This window comes from Anabas testudineus, chromosome 7 (assembly GCF_900324465.2).
Source record: "Anabas testudineus chromosome 7, fAnaTes1.2, whole genome shotgun sequence".
In the NCBI taxonomy this organism is placed as follows: Eukaryota; Metazoa; Chordata; class Actinopteri; order Anabantiformes; family Anabantidae; genus Anabas; species Anabas testudineus.
Genome location: NC_046616.1, coordinates 11,795,424 through 11,814,403, shown reverse-complemented (window position 1 = coordinate 11,814,403; position 18,980 = coordinate 11,795,424). Strand labels below are relative to the sequence as shown.

General features: G+C 41.8%; 1 protein-coding gene across 1 annotated transcript; it reads left to right on the top strand.

Moving 5' to 3' along the window:
• Positions 1-2,416: 2,416 nt before the first annotated feature.
• On the top strand, positions 2,417-18,753 carry slc6a17 (solute carrier family 6 member 17). Its single transcript, XM_026369057.1, has 12 exons — positions 2,417-2,720; positions 5,692-6,081; positions 8,797-8,954; positions 9,980-10,106; positions 10,825-11,006; positions 11,771-11,881; positions 12,366-12,607; positions 12,704-12,896; positions 13,661-13,853; positions 13,958-14,117; positions 14,325-14,487; positions 14,588-18,753. The coding sequence occupies exons 2-12, from the start codon at positions 5,781-5,783 to the stop codon at positions 14,948-14,950; spliced, it is 2,193 nt and encodes a 730-aa protein (XP_026224842.1). The 5' UTR covers positions 2,417-2,720; positions 5,692-5,780; the 3' UTR covers positions 14,951-18,753.
• The last annotated feature ends 227 nt before the right edge of the window (positions 18,754-18,980 follow it).

Genomic DNA, 18,980 nt, shown 5'->3' with positions numbered 1-18,980 from the left:
ACCGCTGTGGATACGGTTGCCCTGCAGCCCCCTCTTTCTCCTTTTTCATACACACAAAAGCAGCATGTAGTCTGTCAGGGGACTGGCCGAAGTACACCTCCATCCCCATTTGTCCATCTCTTTCGAAAGGCTGCACTCTCACACCCAGAGGGGAGTAGGAAAGGTGTCAGTGCACTGATGGAGTAGGGACTGCACCATTATTAGCAAGCAAAGGGGGGAACAGAAAGATGAAGTTGAATCGTAGTTGCCTATGAGCCTCAGCTGCACAGAAACACCCCTCGAGACACAGGTCAGATTTTGTGCACGGGTGTTCGTCAGCATGTTTCATTTGTGACCTGGCAACCTGGCTCTCCTGAGGTTGGAGATCAGCGTTGATGCTCCACTGAATAAGAGTTTTTACAATGTTATTGAATATATAAAAATCACCACTATTCATTTTTTTCTTTCCGACTGAAGAACAAATTTGCATCTATTGAGTAATGTGGGGGAAACGTTATCTCTCACCTGATACCCTCTTTTTAAGTTCTCTCTCTACCCTTGGATTATTTTACTATTGCATGTGACTGCAATCAGTCTCTGGGCGCAGCTTGTCTCCTCCCTGTTTAGTGGGTCTTTAGAAGTCTGACACTACAGAACAAAGCGCTTCTGAATGGTTTTAAAAAGCTTAGTAAATCACAACCCTGTGTGTTGGCTCATTACCCCTCTAGTCTCTGTCCCAATTTAACAATGTGAAATATTATGGTTGCATCCGAAGGCTCTACTGCTGCCTCCCCCTTAAGCAACTCTTTGTGCTATGTGAGATAAATAAACATAAAATCACCCAGCCCAAGGTCAAGATATTTTAGGTCACACCAGAAATGATGGAGAGCTGTGTTGATGTTACAGTGTAAGTGAAATTTCTACTGTGGCACCACTTGTCAGATGTGAAAAGAGATGTTGCGATCGTGGTTTATGGCCCCTGGTTATTTATGAAGCTTTAACACGAGTAATACTGCAGCAGAGTCATGGCAGAGCACATTGTGTCTCTGTGTTGCATATTTTACGGACGTGATAAACTAACTGTTTAAAACTCAGGTCACACCTCAGAAGCAGCAGACCACCAGCAGGGAAAACCTGTCCTGCAACGAAGAGTGTGTGTTGTGTAAAATAGAGCGTTCGTGTACTACAGTATTTGTTTTTAGTGGCTCATTCACATTTGTGCTGCAGAACACCAGTAGGTGCACGGGAAGGGGAAAAAACAGAAAAGAAAGAAAAATGGTGAGTAACCATCATATGATCTGTGGTTGCCATGGCAACTGATCCCAGCAGTCAGCCCTTAGAAAGTGAGTCACATGAGTGAATTGAAGGAGACAGGAAGCATACTGTGCATACATGTTGGTGCAGTGCTACTCGTGTGTTTCGTGTGTGAGCGTATGGGGTGGGGGGGGTTGTGATAGACATCCTCTGTTTATTATTTTTTAAAGTTACTACAGCGGCTTATGATTCACAGTAGCAGGAACATTTGTAATAAAACACATTCGCTGTGATAATCTGGCACTGACACGTGAAACTCAGTCTCTCACTGTTGCAGATGTTCATCACCGCCTGACACACGAAGAGCAAATTCCATCTCTTAATACTCAAATCCCTCCAACTGAACCTGTGGTCATGTTCAACTCAAACCTTCTGACAGCCTAAATTTCACACTCTGTCTTTGTTCTGCTGCCAGAAGATGAATGTTGTCCGCCTGTGTCAGTCATCATATGTCCCAAAACTGGGATTATTCTTGCAACTCCACTTTGTCTTAACAGTCAAACAAACAACAACAAAAACTCCTTGCGTGTTTGTTTGTTTTGTGACAGTAAAACACCACCCAGAGCGGCAGGAGAAAATATGCAGAGTGATATATGGAGCGGCAGGAGAAAACAGAGGAGCAAAGACCACAGTAAATTGCTGGTGTCAGAAAGAAAAATGACTGGGCCACAAATTATCTACACTTGAGAAACGGCCATTAGGAAGCACAGTGTTTTTACACTTCTGTATTTCAGTCTGTATCACATCAGCAAGCACAGCCTGTGTCAAGGAGGTTAATGATGTGAGGGCAGACACATAAAATGTGAAGTGGAAAAGTTTGATGGAGTGATAAACTAAAAATAGTTTCTAATAAGGTTCTGGGAAAAGTCTTTTGCCTTAATCCAAACATTTGCACAAGCACACATGACATCAAACCGACCATACCTGTGTGATGCTCTTGTTTCTTCTTATCATGCTGGAAACACTGCAGATGTTTTTTGGATCAGCTGCTGACGTGCGCACGAGTGGGTGACTCAAACATGCGTCAGACTTCGTCGTGACTTGCCATAGTAATTTTTTCACCCTACGGGGGGGGGGGGCAGATTTATCCCAAACACAGCCATAACCACGTGGAAACCGGAGGTGTGAGCAGGTCTTTCACAGAACCGCAGAACAACGTCAAAAGCGCTGAGGGGGAGACTAACAGCTGCCATTAAACCATCACCTGCACACACTTGTGCGGCTGTAGTGGACAAAACTTGTGGCAGGCGTTGAGCCCCTGCGTCAGACTTTACGCACCAGGCGCTTTCTGGCTGGAAGCTCCGTGGTTTCGCATCTATTTGCGCGCAGAGATGTTGCATGCGGAGACGGATGCTGAATGAAGATTCCCGTTCACTCACTGTGGATTCACGTTGTCTGGGAAGTTATATCCCTGAACTACACATAAGGTAAGGATGCTATTCATCACAATTCTATCAATTCAGATACGTTTGTTTATCTGCGACGGATTCATAGTTTCGTATCATTTCGAACTGCTCAAATAGCCCCTCCAAAAAAAAAAAAACAAACTCGCATGATTGAGACAAGCATCTGCTGTCATCTTAGCACCTGACAAACGGCGACACGGACGGTGTGCGCGCCCTTTATTAATCCTCCCTGTTTGGCGATGCCGCGCCATGTGTGTCCAAATGTGGGGCGAATATGACGAATTCTGCGGGGCACATCACCTGCTGACTTATATCGGTGTTGTTTGCACTAACAGATTGATTTGACCTTGACAAGGCATCAGAGGTTATATCTATGTTAAGAGTCAGACCTCGAGCTATGGTGCATGGCCCGTGTGTGACGCGTCGGAAAAATGCCTGAACACACACAACATGCAGGTGCTGTGTTGTTCAGAATCATATCTTAGTGAGTGGGAAAGTAATTAGTCACGACTGGTTACATTACAAATCCATGTTTTCTCTGAAATTGCTTGAACACTAAAGCTACAAACGAGCCCGTTTGTGATGCGGCGTAATTGACGCTGCAGTAGATCTCTTAACAGACCATCACCTTTTGCTTCAATCAATCATCCCTCACGGTCCCGTGACAGCAGCTCTATGTTGTTTGCAGCCATCCTTCAGGGAAAATTGTGTCTGTCCCTTGGAGATGGGAAGAAGAGAGAAAGGCGACCACTGATGCTGCAGGGATGGGATTTCAATTTTGCAGGAAGAGAGCCATCGCTTAGCAACCAGACGAGATAAAAGTGGAGGGTATCTTCGCAGGAGAAACTGAACCTTCACTGTTACATCATCAAAACCAGACTGTCTATGGAAAGCTGGGAATGTAAAGATTAGTTTTAGGAACCTCCAGCAGAATTCAACATCTTCCTCTTAGTCACATGTTGTTCACTCACTCCCATGTATTTGAAATCTACATGCAAACTTCACTGTCTGCAGCACCTTTTCTTTTGGATCAATGTTCTGTAGGTTCCTTAGTACTCCTGATGTCAGACACATTTTCAGAGGTATCCTAGAAAAAAAACCCCAGTGGCCACAGTCACTGTAATCTGTAACTGAATGCGATGTCCTGCTGCCTCTGTAATGTGCCATCTGTGTCAGGACACACTGTGAAACTGTGAAAGTTGATATTGGTCTACTTCTGCATCAATATTCAAAACTTTCACTGCACTGGTTGACTGAGAATCCACCAGCCATATGTGCATAACATGTGACCATCATCCTGATCCATAAGCAGTAATTGGGGCAGTTTGTTACTAATTATACCAGTATTTCCATTCATTCAAAAAGTAGGATGAAATGTAGTGTGGACAATCTGTCAAAGCTACACAGCCTCAAATACACACAAAAAAACAGCAACTTAGCCCAAAAAAATCATCTATGTTTGTAAACATACACGTCACTGCTTCACACCTTGTTCAGAGAGTATTCATAGATGACTCAGTATTGTGCAGAAGCTGGCTGCTGTGGGAAAGGTCACTGCTGTTCTGGGATCTGTGTCGAGCTCACAGCCTGAGAGCGGCTGCGTGTCGTGACTGCAGGGCCTTGTTGCCACTGTTGAGGAATGTGATGTGCGTGCTGCTGGTGCAGCCTCTGGGTGGGCTTTGGAGTCCACTAAGTTGGCAACTGTTCTTGAGAAGTCACTGTGAATAAAAGCCCAACTATGATTTCAATCTGTTTTAAGATTAGAGGCCTTGTCTCCAGATCAGACTTCTATTCTCTGCCCTCAAGCCGCCACAACAACAACAACAAAAACTCAGATCTCATCCATCCCACACAGAAATCTATCTTCAGACTCTGATTCTTGCCATTTTCGGATTGTGTAGCTGGAAGCACATGGGTGTCCACGTCAAACTGACCATAGTTAGGAAATTAAGTTTCTATACGATACATGTTAACTGTTTCAGTATATTTTAATATTTTAGTTTCAAACTAGTTCAGTATCTCGTTATTTTGCCTTGAAAACAAACTGCATTACAGGTGATGACTGCAGCCTGCACCTGAAGACCACGTTAGCCGTTACTAACATAACATATCTCCAACCAAAGAGTCAGTGTTTGTGTTCAGCTGGTGGTCTTGAAAATGAATATATGTAATATAAAAAATTACATCTCTGATTCTGCTGCATCCATTTTGATTTTTCATTATTCAATTGATATTCTTTTAATCGCTCACTTTTAATCAAACTAGAGTCATCAGAAGATGAGATGTGTCAGGATCTGCGTGGCTTACTGTCTCTGCTCTCTCAGATCTTCTATTTTTTCCTGATACACTAGCTCTTAAGCTGCATTATGAGATTCCAGTTTCCACTGAAGCAGACGCTACACATGATTGTAGGATTATTAGTGGATTCTGAAAAGGTGGAGAAGTTGAACTAACTTTTCTGACAGGTTTCTATAGGGCATATACCAGATGTTACAGAATGAAGTGACAAAATAACATGCAGACAAATTGCTGAAGCTGTGTGATGAGGACTACTACTGCACTAATAACCGATGAATCTGTGCTTAGAAGCTTTAGTTTTTTGCACTTTTATTGCTCATGAGACCAGTAGTCGCACAGACAGACTGCTCACTGCTGGTCATGATGTTCACATGACTCAACTTTAGCATAATGGGCTACTGTGAAATGGATTGTAATTCAATCTGTGTCTCATCCCCCATGATGAAGTGGATTACTGAAATACCTCTTCTACGTGGCTGCTGTTGTTTTACTACAATTTTAAAATACTTCATGTGCAAACAAACAGGAAAAGCATCACATGTAATTCTGAGTCACTTGTCACAACTCTCAGACTCAGTGAATTGCTTAGTGCAGTTACTTACACTACCATTATATGGATTAAGTGGATAATGTAAGGTTTTCCTAACCACCTACTGTACATTTTCTTTCTCTCTGCAACTGTTTCTCTTCACAGATTTGGTCTCCCTCAAGTCAATCATCAGGCTCTGATCTCCACGCCTCCACCACCTTCGTCCTTCTGACGCAGAGCTCCTGTGTTGCACCATGCCAAAGAACACCAAGGTGACCCAACGGGAGCACAGCACTGAGCCAGTCACAGAGTCTGTGGCTGACCTGCTGTCACTCGAGCACCCCATGGACTATAAGAGCAGCCAAATGAGCATGGGCCTGAGTCCTGGCTCTACTGCTCCAGGAAAGGCCCTGTTGCCCTCCCCAGACCCCGACGCTGAGGACGGCCGACCGGCCTGGAACAACAAGTTGGAGTACATCCTCGCCCAAGTGGGCTTCTCAGTGGGTCTGGGTAATGTCTGGAGATTTCCCTACCTGTGCCAGAAGAATGGTGGAGGTAAGCGTGGCTTTGTTTGTTCATATTTTGGTGCATTTTAGCTGGGAGAGACATAAAACTGTGTAGACCAAATAAAAACGCTGGTAACACCGAGAGCTGGTTCCTACAGTAATTGGGCCACCCATGGTGAACATATGTGCCCTTTGGGTGCTGAGTAATTATTAACAATGAGAAATGCTGTGCTGAGTCTAGGTTGTTAATGGGATTTTTTATTAGTTCTGTAAAGGTCTCAATATTGTAACTAGCCAGATGGGAATAGTTAACCCAATAGCACTTAACGATTTAGATTTTATCTTTTTGTTTGGACGTGGGATTTGTTCACTGTCTGCAGTCTTGACGAAGAAACTGTCAGCACCTGGCAGCTATTTGCTGAGACATGATTTGATTGAGGTTGGCCTCTGGCCTTGGTGATTGGCGTGAAATTTAATGTTGTATTACTTTATCTCATAAAATGTTGATTTGCATCACATTACAGAAAGAAATGCAATTTCAGCTAATTTGGCTCTTATTTCCTCAGTTCCAGATAAAGTCACTATGCGCTGTTCTGTGTTTTCTATCTGAAGTTGCACCTGACCTAGTTGCTCTTACATCATCCAGGGACAAACCAGTGGTTTCCACCACCTGGAACTGTACAGATTCACTTTCATCATTATTCTGAAACATTTAGCCTCTGATTTTTCTTTTTTTTTCACAGTCAGAGGTGTAAGTGTAGTGAGAACTAAATGCTTACATTGTGCTAAAGAGCTTCCTGAAATAGTCCATGGTGTGACAAAGAACGTTTCTCATAAGATTTGCTGTTGTTGCGTTTCGTTTATATAACAAATATATTACTGCTGGCTACACCACGATTATTATTTACTGTTGCATCTATTATCTGGGTGTATACACATTATTAAAGCACAGGAATCAGTGTCGGATGTAATCGACTACAAAAGAAAACTCTTTATTGCACTGAAAGTCTATGATTTTACATGTAAATATTGCACCCAATGCAGAATCTTGGTTTTAATACCAATTTCCTGCCCATATAACAATAATAATAAAAATCCTACTCAGTTTGGCTGCTGACTGGGCAGCAGTAGCATCCTCTTTGATGAATTGTATTCTGTCAACCAGTGAGCCAACTAATTGGACAAGTCAGAGGGGCAGTCCTAGTGAAATGTGCCAACAGCAGCAAGATAAGGTACATCCTCATCAGCTATATGTAGCACCACAAAGTGATCTGGCATAGTACTGTGTGTGCTTTTCCTGCAGGTTTGTTAGCCTTATCTCTTTGGTATTATGATTTACTGGTATTATGTCGAGATGAGAGGGCGGTGATGACTAAGATGGAGGAAGTGGAAGAGTAAACACTGATTCTGGGCTTTTAGACATTGTTAGTTCCACCTTGTGTGGGAGGTGTGTGTAAAGAGGGTATTTGATATGCATGATATAACACAGCTGAATATTGTGTATTTTAATCAGAGTGTGTGTATGTTCTCGAGTGCTATTGTGTGTGTATTGTCCGCTGACTCAGTGATAGGTGCTGCGTTGTCTTGTTTGGGCTTGTCACAGCGATGAGGACACAGTGGTGCCTGAAACGTATGGAAACAGATCACTTACAAAGCCGAGTATGCCTCGCCAAAGCAACGATACTCAAAATGAAATGATACGATATGAGACTATCTTACAAATAAATATACAATACAATATATATTGTAACAATTTAGTTTCATTATCTTGTTGTATGTTAACCACTATCCAGACCAGACAGACACAAGTTTTTTGGGGAAAAGAACTCGGACTGAACAACTATCAGCTTGTGTCCGAGGTTAAGCTGAAGTTTAATGTGTTCAGTATTAATACATCTCTACAGTCGTGTCATAAATCCAATTTATAACCTGAAGGAAGGTCCAGGTGTCAATACAATCAATAGCCATTAGTCTTTCAGTGACCATAATAAATAAAATAATGCACTGGCCCGGCCGGGAGGTGTTAAATATTGTGTTTTGCGCTAAATACTGAACAGGCTTGTAGGTTTTCTCCTCACTAACACATTTTGTTTGGGTTGGCCTTTGTTCTGTGTGTCGTGCTGCTCAGAATAAACATCACTAAAGATCTGCAAATGGTGGGCAGCAACACTTCGAACAGTCCAGATAATAATACCACTGTGTAACATAACACTATCTTTACAGCTCTAATAGCCACTCACAGTGTTATCAGTATTTTTGATCCAGTCAAACGTCATAGTAATGTTTTTTAGTCTGGAGACAAGCTGCTCCCTCCAGCTGTCCATCAGTGTGAGCCCATCCTCTCTGGCTTTGTGTGGTTCTGTCACCATGGTGCCCCTTCATCTCTTGACGTAAGCAGAACTGGACATGACTTGTTGTCTGTGAGTGCCTTCTGCTGTCTCTTCATTGTGCCTGCTGCAAAAAAAAAAGACGGCCATATCTGACAAAGTAGTGAATGAACGTTGGAGACGAAGAGCGAGAGAAAATGCAAGTGTACGAGGAAAAAATGAAGAGAAAGGGAATGGAAACAGTGAAACCAGAGTGCTGGAGGATAGAGAGTCCAAATAGTCCAAAAATAGAAGCTGACAGAGAGAATTTAACAAATCTGCTGCTTTACAAGCAGTGTTTGTCTTTTATTATGGAGATTTCAAACATGTCCAGAAAACAAAAGAAGCTGCACATTCTGCAGTAATTTTTCTTGCCTCTGTCTCCTCTCCTGTCTCAGGTGCATACCTAGTGCCCTACTTCATTCTCCTCCTTCTCATCGGCATCCCATTGTTCTTTCTGGAGCTGGCAGTGGGTCAGAGGATCAGGCGTGGCAGCATCGGGGTGTGGAACTACGTCTACCCACAGCTGGGAGGAATTGGAGTTTCCAGCCTGATGGTGAGTGTCAACCTCCAATCAGAAAATTACACTGGAGAGTTTGTATAATATGACTTACACAAGGTTTAAATGTTATCACTGATGACTCAGATAATGACTACAGCTACTGTTTGAGTGTAGAAGTGTGTATCATTTTGGAGATGGGCTGGCTTATTAATAACTTACAAACATTTGATGACTTGTTATTAGAGGAAAAAAACCCATAACATGTTTCTTCCACCTTGCAGTAAACTCAGAACAGTAAAATAATAAAACCAATATACAATTATAGAAGAAACACACCAACCAAATGACCATCTGGGGCCTCACAAACCTACTACTCAATAGCTATTTTATTCATTTTAATGGCTTGTTGCTGACCACTTCTAACAGCATCAGTAACAATTTATGATCTAACAATGTGGTTCTCTAATTATTGCAACGGCCTGTGAAGAAAGTAAATGTTTAACCGGGCTACATCCAATCTATTTAAGGGTTGTTGTTGACGTTTCCTTTCACTCTCAGACATGGTAAACACGGACACAGCTAACTTGCTGTAGACCTCCGTCTGCTGGATCTTGATGCTTTCCAGGGAATGGCATGTGTTGACCAGCGCTGATCACTGCTATAATCTGTCAGTGACCCATCATGTCCAAATCGCATCAAAATCAGTTAGCCTATGATCTACTGCATCAGTCTTTCTGTTTGTCAGTGATTTATTAAGTTATTATTTATTTCGTTTAGTGTAAAAAAAGAGAGGCTTGGCTTGGAGCAATGAGGCAGTTCGAATGTGACAGAGGAAGATTGGACAGCTATAAATACCTTCTCATAGAGGACCCCAGTCTTGGCTGCTAAGAGCAAACAACTCAATAATTCATATCATCTCCGACTTAAGCAGTTTGCTTCACGAATAGGCCTTGACTGAAGAGGCATTCATCGCAATAAACTGCAAGCTGTTGGTCCCCTGTGCCACTGTGTAAATTTGTTTTTTAGTGATGTAGTTAGTGATACAGTAAGTATTGCTGTTTTCTCTCACTTCCCCTCAGGTTTGCGGTTTTGTGGGCCTCTATTATAACGTGATCATCGGCTGGAGCATCTTTTATTTCTTCCAGTCTTTCCAGTATCCACTGCCTTGGGCTGAATGCCCCATCCAGAGAAATGGAACCCAAGCCAGTGAGTCTACGACACTATACACTGCACAAAACTGCAGAATGCATAATGATATGTTACATAAGCCTCCATACAGAGGAGCTATGATATTAAAAAGCCCCTGACACAAAGTAAAGAAAACATGTGAGTCCTGAAAGACAATTCCATATTCATCAAACTATCTGAGCAGATACGGATACACAGGCAGTGCATCACTACGCAGGCAGTGCTTAAGCTGCAGAACAAGTCTTTTGCATTGAAGCATCGTGGCTCACTGTAGCTGTGCAGGCAAGCAACAGTGTCTCTGCAGGATCCCAGAAGACTATTTGGGCTGTGTCTACGCTGTAGCTGGGACAGCTCTGGTGGCGAGGTCTGGCAGATAGTATGACCCTGCTGACAGTGTTAGTACCCTGAATGTCTCACAGCTGGTAACCCGCGGTTGAGGCACATGTGGGTTCTGGCAGAGTAAAAGACATCAGCTTTGATTAACATTCAAGGTCAGGATGGCGACTGTGCTTATGATTATGAATACATCCATGTTGTTTTGATTTAGCTTCTTATAGATGTGAAAGGTACAGTACATTTACTTAAGGAATTTTCTTCACTGCTAAAATTGATGGGACTCACAGGATATTTCAAGTTTCCTATGAAACCTAGAACCAGGTTGGCTGTCCATCATATATGTACAGTCTCTACTTTCAGAGAACTGCTAATAGCTCCCTTTTCCTCGTTGCTGTTGTAGTCGTGGAGCCAGAGTGTGAGAAGAGCTCAGCCACCACATACTTCTGGTACCGCCAGACTCTGAACATCACCAGCACCATTGACGACACTGGCGGCCTGAACTGGAAGATGACACTGTCTCTGCTGGTGGCTTGGATCATGGTCTGTCTAGCTGTCATCAAAGGCATCCAGTCCTCTGGAAAGGTACAGGGCTTACATGTCTTACCAGCAGGGCCTGAGCTCGCAAACTGCAAACAGGAGCTTAATTCTGCATTCTACACACACACATATATATATATATATATATATATATATATATATATATATATATATATATATATATAATATAAAGACATACACATTAAATTATTTCAGCAAAACCTTTAAGATTCTATTTATTCTATCTAATCACGGATTCATCCTTGTCTATAGCTGTTTTATGTCAGTCAGAAGTAAGATGCTAAAGCTCTCTATTTTTGGATCTCGTCCATATTATGGAAGTGAGAGACATGCAGCATTAATAAGCTTAAACTGAACCAAGCAAAAACCAGATCAGGATGCAGATGGAAAATGCAACAATATCATATAATCTGGATCCAGAGAGTGAGTCATATACCACAACTCAACAACCAACCCACGGTTTGAATACACAAAATGCACAACAGAGAGTGGATCGCCGAGGTCTGACATGTTTTTTTAAACACAAATATTATAGTCAGTGTTTCAATGATTTCCTGAAATGCTTTAGGGTAGGAAGGATTTTTACTCGTCTATCCAAAACCTCAAAAAGTGCTCTACACATTTGGCAAAATCTGACAGATTCACTGCCAAGAAAACACAAAGCAGTTTTGGGATTTATTCATTTTGTTGCCTTTGTATGGTTGCAGGATCTCCTCCATGTGTGAGGCCTGTGAAAAACGTGTCCATGGCAACACTGTGTAATGTACTTGACTTTCTCTGTCTCTTAGGTGATGTACTTCAGCTCGCTCTTCCCCTATGTGGTACTTTTCTGTTTCCTGGTACGAGGTTTGTTGCTGAAGGGTGCGGTGGACGGCATTGCACACATGTTCACCCCTAAGGTGAGACAAAAATAAAGAAGGAAAGAAACAACACTGAAATAGGGTTAGTCCAGCTGGATGGGGGGAAATTTGCTCTCAAAATTGTTTGTTGACGATCACGCATTCACAGACTGATACGTAACATAAGTGACACTCTGTCTACACAAGCTGCCATGAGGTGTTTTCAGCTTTACCACCAAGACAATCAGCTCCACTCACAGAAACCATGCTGTGACGATGTCTTCCTCTTGTGGTCAATCTGTGTAATTACATAGAAAACACTTGCTGCATCATTAGATATGGTGAAGATTTGCAACTACTTTATAATTTGCTGCATATGACACTAATAACATATGTCAAATGATAAACGTAAGTAACCATGGCACACTACATTTTATTAGAATAACGTATGACAGTAGGACATCATCAGGTGTGTTGAAGAGGATAAATTATAACATCGCTCAGTTCCTTCTCCACCATTTATTGCCTTTATTCTTCTTTGCAGCTGGAAAAGATGTTGGAGCCTCAGGTGTGGCGAGAAGCAGCCACTCAGGTCTTCTTTGCCCTCGGTCTGGGCTTCGGAGGCGTCATTGCTTTCTCCAGCTACAACAAGAGAGACAACAACTGCCACTTTGACGCTGCGCTGGTCTCCATCATCAACTTTGTTACCTCCATCCTGGCCACTTTAGTGGTGTTCGCTGTCCTGGGGTTCAAGGCGAATGTTATGAATGAAAAGTGTGTTGTCGAGTGAGTGCTGTGATTCTAACTATCTGCCTGTCTTTGGCATCACTTATACTTCCTCATGCATCCAACCTCTTCACATCTCCAATTGTCTGTGTGTAGGAATGCTGAGAAGATCCTGGGCTACCTAAACACTGGTGTGCTGAGCAGAGAGCTCATCCCTCCTCACATCAACTTTTCCCACCTGTCCACTCAGGACTACGCAGAGATGTATGGTGTCATTAAAACAGTGAAGGAGGATAGCTTTGACCAGCTGGGCCTGGACGCCTGTGTGCTCGAGGACGAACTCAACAAGGTCAGTGGGTAAGACTTTAGAGGCTATAAGGCTATAGTGAATTGAATCCAGTGTTTGTTTAGTTTGACCGGCTGTTCTAGTGGATATTGTACTATATGTAAAGCACCCAATGCTGATATTCTTCATTCAATCACTCCGAATGGTTATTTTCTGTTTGGCCTGTCACAAAATATTAATTTTCTTGGCCATTATTCAGTTGCTCAATTATTGTCTGACACAGCTCATCAGCGGTTTCATTAGTAAATTACTATGTAGGCAATTGGATCGGGCTTTAACCAGTAATTTCTTCAGTACACATTTATTGTCATCTTCTAAATCAATGGTGCAGAGACTTAAATTTGAGACAATTATTTTTTGCAAACTCATGTACCCCTCTGCATACAGTACAACTACCCTTTCTAAGCATTGTCTCGTGTTATTGAATACATTTTAAGGAAGAAAAGATTTGAGAGTCACTTGATCTTTTATGGATGATTATGTCCGACACAGAAAGGTGAACTTGTGAAATTTAGTTTGATGGCTTATGACACTATTTTTTTCATAAGATAATAATCACACTTTTAGGACTTTATTTCCAGTTTATGTTAATATGAATTTAAAAAATCACTCTTACTCTTCATATCTGTGTAAGCTTATGTATGAGCTTAAATGGCTGCACTAAATATGATAAATCTATAAATGGAAGTGAAGTGGTTGATTTTCCACAAAGGATCTCTTTTTCCCATTAACCACTGTGAAACTCTTCACCTTCTTCTCTCATCCAGGCTGTTCAGGGCACTGGCCTGGCGTTTATTGCTTTCACAGAGGCGATGACACATTTCCCTGCCAGTCCCTTCTGGTCTGTCATGTTCTTCTTTATGTTGATCAACTTGGGATTGGGAAGTATGATTGGCACCATGACTGGCATCACCACACCTGTACTGGACGCTTTCAAGATCCGCAAGGAGATCCTGTGCGGTGAGTCTTGGTTCTCCTTTTCAGATCTGGTTCCTCTTACTTAAAATTACAGTATTTCAGATTCTGAATTGATTTTTTCTTTTCTTTTTTGTCTTTTCCTTCAGTGGTTTGCTGTATTATAGCCTTCCTGTTAGGCCTGCTGTTTGTGCAGCGCTCAGGGAACTACTTTGTCACCATGTTTGATGACTATTCAGCTGGTTTGCCTCTCACTGTGGTGGTAATCTTGGAGAATATCTCTGTAGCCTGGATATATGGCACTAAGAGGTACAGTTACTTGACTGGACATCTGTCTACAGAAGCTGTAGCTGAATATAAATAGTTTTCAGACAACACATTAAGTTCCAGACAGCACTCAGTTTCTGATCAACTTGTAGTGTTTGATCTGTTTTAAAAGTACAGTAGCAAGGTGATCTTTTCCCACTTTACTATATATTTTAATTATACAGTTTATGCTTACTTCCTCTTTCTCAGGTTCATGCAGGACCTTGAGGACATGCTTGGTTTCAGGCCATATGCTTTCTATTACTACATGTGGAGGTATGTGTCGCCAGCTGTCTTGATTGTGCTCATCACTGCCACTGTCATTGAAATGGCAGTCAGTCCTGCAGGATACAACGCCTGGGTGGAGTCTGAGGTCAGTGCTCAGCTTGTTTGTTCTGTCCTCTTGTGCATCATCTCCTCTTCCCCACTTGTCCTTATCTTTGTCTTTTTCTCCATCCTCTTTCCCTCACAAGGGCTCAGAGCGCTTCCAAAGCTATCCTCCTTGGGCATTGGCCATGGCCTACGCCCTCATCATCGTGGCGATGCTGCCTTTACCTATTGTTTACATTGTCCGTCAGTTTAACCTGGTCTCAGACGGCTCCAACAAGCTGTCGGTCTCCTACCGTAAAGGCATGATGAAGGACATCTCCAACCTGGAGGAGCAAGACGAGCAGCGCTTCATCCTCAGCAAGAACCCCAGCGAGGCGCCATCCCCGATGCCTGCCCACCGTGCTTACTTGGGTCCCGGCGGCACCCAAGAGATGACCAACACCAACTATGGCACCAGCACCAAGACAGGCTACCAGAATATCGGTTCGCCTGAGTCTGAACTATGATCCACTGAGCTGACACATGCTCCTGAACCCCAGCCCTGCTTGAAGAAAGAGAAACAGAGGAAGAAAGGGAGAAACAGAGGAAGTTAAGAAGAAGAAGAAGAGAAAATCTACTGCCGGTTGTTGCAGCGTTCGTCACACCTTAACCCCCAGAGCGCTATTCCCTCTTTCCTCACTGTTCTGCTCCATCACTCCCTGTCTATGGTTCTTCTCTTCTTCCTCATCATGAGAACCGTGCTACTAATTGCCTGTGAATCCCTAGTTGAGATTGAGCGATCATGGGAATGTGAGTCCCAGCAGATGTGAAGACCTTTTCTATCTGTCGAGGAATTATAGCGGTGGAGAAGGAAAGGGACAGAGATGGCAACAGAGGGAGGAATGAAGCTTAGAATGGTCCACTGCGTGATTAAATACAGGCTTAGGTTAAGGTGTGTGCAACGCCCAAATGCTTTACATTATAAAGTAGTCCCACTTTTTGACACAGCTGGATGTTATGTTATTGATGTGTATAGGATGGAAGGAGACTCAGAAATCAACTCATCCTATCCTGACTGGTATCACTTTATTAAAGCATTTCTCACATAGAAAACAAACAGCATCCATAACAGTATGTGATAAGTGATGATTCTGAAAACAGTGTTGCAATCACACTAGATCTTTAAGTTTATTGTGCCTATCATGCATCAGCAATAACAACCAGTCAAAGTAGAGTCCTCATAAAACTGTGGATCTCCTTCTATCCCCACTTTCCCCACTGATGTAGAATACTGTACATACTGGACGTGTTGTGCAATGGTCTTACTTAATGCACTTACTGGACAATAGTAGTGCAAAATGAGGTAAAACTTTTCACCTCTTCACAGCACAGATATCCATTTCCATTAGGGGATCGGCACTTTTCTTTGCTTTTCTCCTTGATAACAACAAGGCTCTGATGCTGTTGTCAACAGTGATGACACATCATGTTTGTGCTGTTTGAGTTGCAGCTGATCTAGACAAAGCTTTTTCATTTAAATTAGTCATTATAATCAAGCGTTTAATCAATGCCTTAGAAGGGCAGAGGTGTAGGTGCATAACGAGGGATAAGCAGAAGAGCTTGTTTTTGATCGGCAGGCACACAGAGAGGGAATTGGAATTGGTCTTTGTGTCCATGTAGATGTACGTGTGCGAGTGTGCGTGCGTGCATCATTGTGTTGTCGTCTGCCACTGAATGAGAGCTCCCGGTGACCCTGCCTGTTTAAAAATAGAGCAGCGTTACCCAGGGGAAGCCGTGGCAACGCGCCATAGATACAGGTCCTCTTCTGATGTGGAGGAGGTAGAGGAGAGAAGACACTTTGCTTTGTCTGCTCCACCTGCACGGCTGTTTGTTTAGCAATACAGAGATGAGACATTTTACTGTCAATGTCCTACGAGGATATCTCTCTAACGACGTAACAGTGCATTAAGTAAGATGTTTACTGTCATTTTCTTCTGTGGATTAATCATACTTCATCCCTGAGAGGATAATGTTTATGTTCAATTGTTGTACAGTACATTCCTCAAATTGTGACGATGGACATCATTTCATAAACACTACGATCTTCACATCGATGTATTTTTGTGAACTAAGTTGTAAAAACTTGAGCCTTTTAAATCTTTAATGTATAATCTTGTATATCAATGTATGTTTAGGGGTATAATGTGGAAAATGTACTGTGATAATCAATGTTTGGAATAAGTGGTAATACACATTTTTCACCACTGGGTGTCTCTGCTGGCCAGCGCAGGAGCCAATGGTGGACACACACACACACACAGTGTGGTGGCCCCTCCCTGACTACACCAATACTTGAGACTGAACAGATGTAGTGTGAAGCACAGTCAGACACATTGTTCGGTGCCTGAACCCCATCTTAGTTGTCTGTTTGCCTTATGCTCTTGTCATTTCATTTTCTTCATTATGTAATGCATTTATGTAGCGTTTGGACCAATGTCATGTCTCATTCACTTGAGCACTTTAATTAAGTAGAAACCCTGGAGTTGTTTCTTAAGCACATATTTGACAAACGCTTTGTGGAATTTAAATATTAATCACAAGAATGTTTTATTTATACAGCATACAATAATATACACCAAGCCAAAAGCTACTAGTTTTATATGCTTGTCATCACAGAGGGCATTTGTCTCTGCACTCAAAATGTGTTTTCATTTCAACAGGTCATAATGTGGCATCTTGTGATGTTACAAACTTTTATCATCTACTGCAGATTGCTCCCTATTTTATGTAATGTTAGTGCTGACCATGGTTATGTAGCTATAATATGTGACCTCATAGGCTCTTGCATCTGCTCAGGTTTTAGGCTTCAATAAGTTATGTCACACGACTGCTACATGTAGTGACTGTTAGATATTGCTTGGATACAACCAAGCCTTAAGACGTGAGATAATAACCTTTTCAGTCCCTACATTTTGACATGCAAAGCCAACTAGAGCTTCTCTCATATGGAAACGCAACCAGAAGTTTTTGGCCAAGTGACTTGTGATACAAATGGCACAAAACCTCAGGTGAAGACACTCACCTGTACGAAAACTGCAACTTTGGCTTGGATTTAAAGCACATAAAGGAAAGCACAGAAATGTGAGCACAATAGAGTTTTATGTCTTCATGAGCAATTAAAATGAGTCAATACTGTGACTCAAAATATAGATGAAGCAGGTGGTGAACCTATTAGATCATGTTAGTAAGTGGTTAGTGGAGAACAATGCTGCACACTGAAATGCACTGCCACTCTGCACCTATAGCTACAGACTGATCTGCACAATGATGGATGATAAACTCTGATACCAACGTGGTGGGTTCCAAACAAAGAAAGCACATGTGTTTATACAGTAGTTTCCATTGGACATCATATCATTCATGTCTATAGATTTTGTTATATGATTCTACTTCGAGGCATTCCACACTACATTTACAACTACTTCCAAACACAGATGAAATACTGCACAGTAATAATATATTGGCATTTAATATTCATATTTGCTGTTGGAAACAGAAACTTCAACTCCAGGGTCTCTGTGTTGTTCATGTGTCAGCTATGTTGCATTATGTAAGCAACTTCTGGATTTTAACTCAGTTAAATTACTGAGATGAAATCAACGAACATAGAGTAATAGTGTATTTATTTAACTGTGCAAATAGTCTTTATGTGACCAAACCATATTTATATTTATAGTATTTAAGACAATGTATTTAATCTGTACATATTGATGTACATTCTGGTAAATTCACACTGAGTATCTATAGTAAGAGTGACAGAGTGTATACTTGAGCTGTAAATAATAATTGTATACTTGGAGATATTTTTTGATTTTTGTACTGTAGGTAATGTTACTGTAGTGTCTGTTGGTTTCTGGTGTTAGTGTGTGGTTGTTGTCAATCAAAATAGCTGAGTAACTGTGACTGTGTGTGTGTGTGTCTGTGTAAATATGCGAGTGTGTGAGTGTGTAAAGTTAAAGTATATGTATGTAGGTTTTTGGTGTTGAAATGTATGTTTTTTCTCCTCTCTCAGTGTTGTGTGCTGCTGATCTAATCCAGTAGATAAAGCCCTGTTGTTACAGTGAACTGGAACCACTAATGTAAGCAATCTGTTCTCTGTGTTTCTCACTGGAACGGCGGCGGCATCACGCACAAAACTGGCAACACAATCAAGAATACGTGTTGGACATATATCGGTGAGATGGAAACTCTAGTTTTTTGGTTGTGATAAACTGTATAGACATGATGGCGTAAACAGGAGATTTAAACCACTTTTATTAAACAGAGATGTATTAAGTGTATCGTGTTTTGTGATTTACATTTACGTTCAAATGCAAATATGTGCCCCTCACATAAACTTAAAGTTAAAACACAAAAACAACACGAGATCAATGCGAGAGGGTTTAGTGTGGGCATTTAAGTGAGTTAATCTTCTTCAGTATCTGAACACATAATCTCTATAGAGGGGAACATAATGATTCCCGACTAATCTAATCTCTAATATATTGTTTGTATATA

What these genes read in the sequence shown, in the direction of transcription:
- slc6a17 (XM_026369057.1), top strand. Translation starts at nt 5,781, where the DNA reads ATGCCAAAGAACACCAAGGTGACCCAACGGGAGCACAGCACTGAGCCA. An exon ending in GCATCCAGTCCTCTGGAAAG is followed by an intron (nt 11,007 to 11,770) that starts GTACAGGGCTTA and finishes TCTGTCTCTTAG; the next exon opens with GTGATGTACTTCAGCTCGCT. An exon ending in CCGCAAGGAGATCCTGTGCG is followed by an intron (nt 13,854 to 13,957) that starts GTGAGTCTTGGT and finishes CTTTTCCTTCAG; the next exon opens with TGGTTTGCTGTATTATAGCC.